Source organism: Acyrthosiphon pisum, chromosome A2, assembly GCF_005508785.2.
Source record: "Acyrthosiphon pisum isolate AL4f chromosome A2, pea_aphid_22Mar2018_4r6ur, whole genome shotgun sequence".
NCBI lineage: Eukaryota > Metazoa > Arthropoda > Insecta > Hemiptera > Aphididae > Acyrthosiphon > Acyrthosiphon pisum.
In genome coordinates, this window is record NC_042495.1 from 55,459,755 (window position 1) to 55,467,922 (window position 8,168).

An 8,168-nucleotide genomic window follows, 5' to 3' on the forward strand; every position below is an offset into this window, starting at 1 on the left:
GAAAACACATACTTTTTTTATTAATTCATTTTAATTAAAAAAAAAAAAAAACAAAATCATATTCAAAAGACCTTAAGATAATTAATCAATGATGAATTTCTATTACCTTAAGATTATTCATTTTAGTTGCTAGTTCTAATAGATTCTCTGTTCCTTGAATATTTATACTTAATGCTATTGGAAGGGTTTCATTGAATTTGATTGTTGCAGCACAGTGAAAAACAAAATTCACATTTTCTATCAACCAATCATGATCTCTTGGTGATAAACCTAGTGAGGGTTGTTCCAAATCTCCATCAATAATTTTTATCTTAGTCATGAAGTCGGGCTTTTCAATTCGAAGGCGGTCAAACATCTTAAAAACATACATAACATAATAGGTAGGTACTGTGGATAGATTACAACAAAAAATTACAATAAATATAAGAGTCACACGATGAATTACAAAACAATATTTTTTAAATGCATCGTTTTAAAAATGTAATTTTAATTGTAACTAATTATTTTCTATAAACAAAGAATTTTTTTAAATATTTAAGCAAATAATTATTTTAAGCTATTGTTATATAAAAAACATACTATTTTACGCAGTACGTTGCAGTGGAATTGCCCTATGTGCTATGCATATATACAATTAGGAGGTCTTGGGGGGGAGTCCTCCCAGTTTTATCCGTAGCCCCCCCCCCCGGGTTTTTAACCATATATTAGTTTAAAATATTAATTATCAGGGTTTGTGCTTTTAGCCCACCCTCCATTAGAAAAATGTCCCTACTTGCGCCTATGACTATTATAAGGTTGGTATTAAAATAATAGTATAAAATATATAGTTATACACTTATACCTATTGTAAAATATCCTCAAAAATAGAAGCTGACGCACCATTTCTTCTCAAAATAATTGTTCGCATACAAATTTATTACAATTATTATCTAACACGTCCATTACATTTGTTACTCAATTATGACATTGTACCTATACCTAAAATCTAATAAACAGCGATAAAAACTATTGTAAATTTAGTATTTACTAACAATTTTTATTTTAAATCCTTTTAAAAACTTACAAGGCACTACATTTTTAAGCATTTTGATCAAGCATACATTTTTTAGAGATATTTATAGAAAAAAACAATCGACATTTTAAAATATAAATAAATAAATCAAAAAGAGTAAAAATTATTCCATGTATGAAAATGTATGTATGTAAAACAGTTATAGAGACAATAAGATTTTCGATTTAATTTGGATATGGTGAAATGTCGCAGAATTAATTATGTTACAAATTACAATATAATTATTGTATAAATGGTTTAAAAAATAAATATAATTTTTAAAATATTCCTATTAATTATTACATAGATAATAATATAGGCAGATGCCGTAGATATGTATACAATTTCGAATATGTAATTTTATAAGCATTTAGTTATCACTAGATCTATACTAATATAGGTATTAAAAAATCTGTACGATATAAAAAAGAAATTTAATAGATATTAAAAATATGGTATGAGATAATAATTAAATAATACTACCATTAGTCTCGTAATTAATGCATTGTTTTTTTATAGCATTTTAATAATTTATATCAATAGTAATTAAATTTAGTTCAATAAATTATTAGGAAGAGTTGTATAACAATACTATTAATGAACCAATCAGCGCCACTTAATCATGTTTAGAGTCTATTAGCTTGCTTTAAACAATTAAACATTAACTGTTTAGTAATAACTAGAGCAAGGACTTTTATGCACTAACAAATCATCAAATAATTAAAAATAAGTCTTAACACAAATACATGCCAATAATACACTAAAAATATTACTATTTATCAAGTTAGTACATTAGTTAATTATGCGCTAAAAATAAAAATACACGCTAAAAAATACTTTTTTTCTTTAAATATCTTGTTTGAGTTAATTAATTTTAATTATTTTACTTTATTATATTTTCAATGTACCTACTTATTACCTAACTACTTATAATATGTATGTAAAAAAAATCAAGAATATACAGCCAATATTATACAGATGGCAGATCTCATTCTTCATTGAAATTTAATTTGTATAATTGTTGACCATGATTTATGAATATATTTAAGTGTTTTATTTTCGTTAACTCTCAAAATATGCAATTAAAACTTTGAGTATTTGATCACAACCGTTGTGAAATGTAGTGTGTACTTACTAAGCATACGAAAAAGTTTACCTGAAAAAACATGCAAATTCATGGAAGTCCTTGCTCTAGTAATAAGTATAATAATTAATATTGATAATGCAAATCAGCATGAGTGTCTTAGACTCTTAGAGTATCAGATATAAGAAGAATTTATGTGCATTTTATTATCTAAAACTTAAATTATTATTAGGTTATGTAGTTTTTTGATAGGTAATGATGAATGGGTAATTACATTAAATTATTTTCTTCATGATTAATACACAATCAAATAAAAACAAATCAATTACCTACAATTATCGCACACAATGTATAATAATTTAACGGCTGAAATCAAAGTTAACTTACAGATTGATTGCAGATATCTGCTACCCTTTGACTTGAATTGAGTCTTTTCTTACTTCTAACAAGCAGTGCAATTTTTTTCATTGAACAAGATCTGAGCAATTTTTCAGTGAGTATTTTCCCCAAAAACCCCGTACTTCCGGTAACAAAAATAGTCCCATTCCTAAACGATTCAGCTGGTATGCTTTCTTCCATTTTGTTTAGTTTTATTTTAACACATGCGTGAAATTCTAAGATGTGTAGTCTGGTGAATTTGATCTTGAACTGGAATCAAAACAAGTATGAAAAATCACTATTAGAAACATTATATTTGAATGGGTATTATATAGTTATTTTAGTACCTATTCACAAAAAGATCTTGTAGTTTGTTGGGTGTAATCCAGGGTTCGTTCAAAAGGGAAACATATATATATTTTATAACATAATATTATGTTATCCACAAAATTGTTAATTTATTATACATTTTATATCTTGCAATATATACTATATGTCCATAAAACTGACAAATCCCTCACCCCTCCCACCATAAAAAAATACACAAAACTTATAAGAACTTATAATATTTTATTCAATGTTAAATTAATAATATGGTGACCTTACAACCTATATTCCTTTTCGGTTTTATACTCAAAAAGTATTAACTTCTTTCTATTTTATCGATTTTATTGATTTTATTATTTTTTGAAGTACCTAATAGGTATTATTATTATGTATCAAAACCTGTGAGCTCCTTCGACGTTCCTTCAGTGGAAAACGCGGCTCGGCTCACAAATCATTGTTTCCCTTTTGTGCCCAACATTTTATCTTGGGAAAATGTCTGATAGAAAAAAGAAATATTGTATGTTTTGTTTTATTATTATTATTATTATTATTATTATTATTTATTTTTATTTTTTTTTTTTAAAAAGATATTTTATCGGCAACGAGTGCGCAAAAAAACCTTAAAAACACAAAACGTCATACATACGTAGTAACAACCAAATAAACCGCGATTTGCTTACATATAGACTATAGTTACTTATAGAATCGTCGTATAAATGTACATTTGGAGAAGAAAAGCAGTTATCTCAATAGCTGCATTGTTTTTTTATGCCTACCTTTTAGGAAATTCAAACCAATTTAATAAAAAAAAAATTTTTCACAAGGTTACTCAAAAGTTTTTAGTATTGGAATATTAAAAGCAAAAAGTTGGACCGTCTGAAGTTTAAATGAAGAATGGGTATTCAAGTGTAAAATAACAATTAGGTAGGTACTCGTCAAATAATTTTTATTTTTTTGATATCATTAATTAAAAATTGATCAACTAAACAAGACACTTGCAATGTTCACCCTTTTGTAAAAATTTTTATGCGCATTTAAAGTTAACATTTTGACAAAATTCATCAAAATCCCGAAAAACTGCATATTTCTTGGTTGTTAAAAATATACAAAGTATTTAATTTTTATAGCTAAGTATTGAAAACTTAATAAAAAGTTCCTCATAAGTAAAAAACATAGAAACAAAAAATCTAAACATATAATATATAAACACATTTTTTTATACAGAGTTATTAAATTAAAATTTGCATGAAATTAGATATTTAAACGTTTCATAGTTATTTCGTTGTAATTCAAAAATATTTTTTTAAGGATTTGAAACATAGGTACGTATATTATTATATTTAACTATACGCAAATACACTTTTAAAACATTTAGAATAATTGTATATTTTTATGGTGTTGGCTATTTATACATTAATCCCTCGCCGTTCTACAGTAAGTAGGTATTGACACAAAAATGATTGACAATAATGTTATATAACATTATACACTATATACACTAAATATTAATAAGCAATAAACATAATAAATATTTTAGACAAAAATATTAATATTCAACCAACAGTATTATTAATTACTATAATAATAGTAAAATACATTTTGATAGGTAGTAGCAATGTACATTATAAAATATTTAGGTAGGTACTTACTATTAAAAATATTTAGTATCAGAATCGTTGTTTGATTACATAATATTATATAATGTGTGGATTGGAGATATAAATATTGACATATTAGAAATAAACACGTCTCTTGCTACTGAAAGCTATTTAAATTTATTATTGACTAATGGCTTTACTTCTCAAATCTGTACACATACTATAGAGTGGAACACAAGAACAGATCTTGTATCGACCACATATTTAGTAGAAACATAAATTTTAATACAAGAGGAATTACGACTGCTATAACTCATCATTACGCAATTATAGGTAGTTTAGACACATCACTGAAAATACATAACAAACATACATATAACTATTCAAACTCTGCAAAATGCATAGATAATAAGGTAGTTAGATTTTTATCATGACGTAACGAATGGATTGGATTATTTGAAACCAATAATAATTCATCAGCAATAAATATTTTCAATAATCAAATACTAGATACCACGAATAGCTGTACAATCTCAAAATACCATACGGGAAGAAAAGATCGCAGGTTAAAACCATGGATTAATATTGGTCCTGTGATGTCAATAAAAAAAACTTAATGTCAAAAAAAGAGGGGCTTAACAAATTCTAAATTAATAAATTATTACAAAGCATACAGAAATAAATTAACAATACTTATACAGACGACCAAAGAACAATACTAAAAATAAAACAGAAAACTATAAAGGTAATGGACGAGAAATCTGGCAAGTAATTAATGAACTAGCAAAGAAAGTAAACACTACTACCGGGCTTCCAATTAATAAAATAATAGAGGATAATATAGTATCCCATATCATCATCGCCTAAAGACTACTTTAATATAGTTACCTAACTCATATTTTGCTGCAACCAGTAATAGATTAATAGAGAACAATTTATTTTTCTAATAGTATGCATAACACACAGCCTATATCAGGAATAAATACTAATAATCTATCAAACACAAGATCAAACAAATACCATTGGTAGTAGGTAGTGAAGTTATAAATATATTTAATATCTGAATAACAACTCATCGCCAGGTTCCGATGGCCTTACTGTAGCACTCTTTTTCAAACAAATAGGAGATAACAAGATCTAACCTATAGTTAATTTAATAAATTGTATAGCTAATGGTACAGTACCTATTACCTGATAAGTTGAAAGTAGCAAGCATTGAACCGATTCATAAAAATGACGATAACACAGCTGATTTCACTAATTACATGCCTATTTTATTAATAGGAATCCTAACTAAACTCTATGAAAAAATAGTAAAAATCCACTATTTGAATACTTGGAGCAGCATAAAATTATATTTATTGGACAATATGGATTTAGAAGAAACTTAGGAACAGAAGATGCCTTATTTCAGCGGTTCTCAAGCTCCTCGAGAGTAGTTTAGGGGCTCCGTGGCTCCTTGAGCATATCTGTATTAAATTATTGAATTATTATTATATTTCTTAGTTACATTTTGTTCAAAATATGTACTTGATGAGGCAGTGAAGATTATACATTTCGTAAAATCTCGATCATTGCAGAGCATAGGACTGTTCACAATTTTGTGTGAAGATATGGGAAGTATGCACAAATCATTCCTTTTCCATACCGAAGTAAGATGGCTTTCTCGGGGAAAAACACTTGTACGCTTATACTTGAATAAAAACAATACATACTACCCAAAAAATTATTATAAAAGTAGCTTTTACTCTCTTCCGTTGACGTACCCATACCCATCAGTCGAGGTATTTATAAATTGTACACTAAACATATTCGCATAAGATCCATAGTCCATACAAAGGCACATACTCAATGGACAATGATTTATAAATAATATATAGAAGAACAAGAAAGTATATAAAACCGTATAGTGCAACACTAACTTAGTTCAAAAAGTTCTCCCGATTACATGATAAATACTATATTCAACAATTTGGGAAATGATGTGAAGAGTCTAATACAACGTTTATGTAAAAATCAGTCTAATAAAACCATTGATAGGTATAATTTATAAAACTCATATAAAAATCAATTAGTAAAATAGTTAATGACCTTGATGAGAATATTATAAAATTATAAAAAGTCAATGTGTATAAATATAAATAATTAAGGAAACATTGATGTTAATATTGTTAATAATGTTAATAATGTTAATATTGGTAATTTAAATTAATCAATACTATTGTAAATCTAGAAAATGAAGATTAATTTTTAACTGTATAAGACATTTTATATACCTATTATTACTAATAAATTATATAAAATACTAGTTGCCCGACCTTCCTCCGGAAGAAATTATTTCTTTATAATTTAAATTAAAAACATATGACTATTTTTTGGCTATACAAATAATATAATATAATTACATATTGTAGTTATTGTTATTGCTAGTTTCTGAAAACTATACATATCCTACATTTTGAATTCAACCACTGGAGTGGTACATTTTATTCTTTTTATTATAGAATAGAAATAAGGTAGAAAAAAATGTAACGATAAATTATTTGTTCAATGAATAATATATATTTCAAATGGAAAAATGCAAGTGCAAACAAATAAACAAATAATTAATAATAATAACAATAATAAATAAGCAAACAAACCGGTTTCCTTCGTCTCCAAAATCAAGTTAGATTCTTATATATATAGATTATAAAATTAATATATTAATATTTTATATTTATCTACGGGAACTCCATATACCAGATACGAGCTTAGCTCAGTTAGTATGCGTATTAGCTCTTAATATTATTATTGTTATTATTGTATTATAATGAATCACGTTGAAATAAAACAAATAAATAAATACCTGTTGAACAATATTATGTATATGTGTTTAGTAGATAGTAATTTGGCGGGTATATTATGATCGCCTTGTGTGATGTAGGTTGGTAAGTACACGTCTGCTGGATGTAATTAGTTGTATCTGTTTTTATATACAAAATAGCATCACAAAAAAATCCACATTGTGGGCGTAACATTGAACATTATATAACTCGTTCTGCAAAATTATATTAAAACAAAGTTATTTCTTTAATAAACAATGACATTTTATTTTTACTTGATACCATATACATTTTACCAGACACCTGCTATAGTGTTATATGATATACCTATAAGAAGGTTATTACTTATAACTATTTATTAGTAACAAATAATAATTTAATAAATAAGTAATGAAATTAAACTTTTTGCCAGGTCTACGATTTATATGCGCGTTATCATTTTTTTTTCTTTACAGCCTAAAATACTTAGGTAGTCAGTTAATCCACGATTTGGCGCATACTGAATTGAATAAAACCGTTTTTTTTGCACAGTTTCGCATGTTTTAACAACAAAATGCATAGATGTGATACCATTAATTCTTATTGCATATAAATCATAAACCTACTTAATAATATATTGCACATCCAAATTAATAGTTACTATATAGGTACTTCGTATTCACTTGCGGTCGCAGTTTACATGTACTACACTAGTCCAGTGGTGTAGGCAGTGGAGGGTACCTACACGGCATGTACCCAACGAAAATCGTGGTAGGTACTCACTACTCAGGTTAGGCGTAGCCCCCACATGTTCTTTTTTAAATGATTAAGGCGTGTACCCAACTTTTCTAGGATTATATCACTGCACACTACGGTTTGTCCAGAGACGTGTATCCACGATGTTCTAAGAAAAAACTTAAAATTGT

The 8,168-nt window shown here is 26.7% G+C and overlaps 1 protein-coding gene across 1 annotated transcript in view; it reads right to left on the minus strand.

Annotated features, from left to right (window-relative positions):
- Window positions 1–7,517, minus strand: part of LOC100166872 (fatty acyl-CoA reductase wat-like) — a 10,203-nt gene extending 2,686 nt beyond the window's left edge. The window contains exons 1-3 of the mRNA XM_029490392.1: window positions 7,287–7,517; window positions 2,523–2,783; window positions 107–355 (exon numbers count right to left, since the gene is read on the minus strand). Coding sequence (XP_029346252.1) covers window positions 107–355; window positions 2,523–2,714 — 441 coding nt within the window. The 5' untranslated portion in view covers window positions 2,715–2,783; window positions 7,287–7,517. The remainder of the gene's footprint in view (window positions 1–106; window positions 356–2,522; window positions 2,784–7,286) is intronic.
- Window positions 7,518–8,168: the final 651 nt, after the last annotated feature.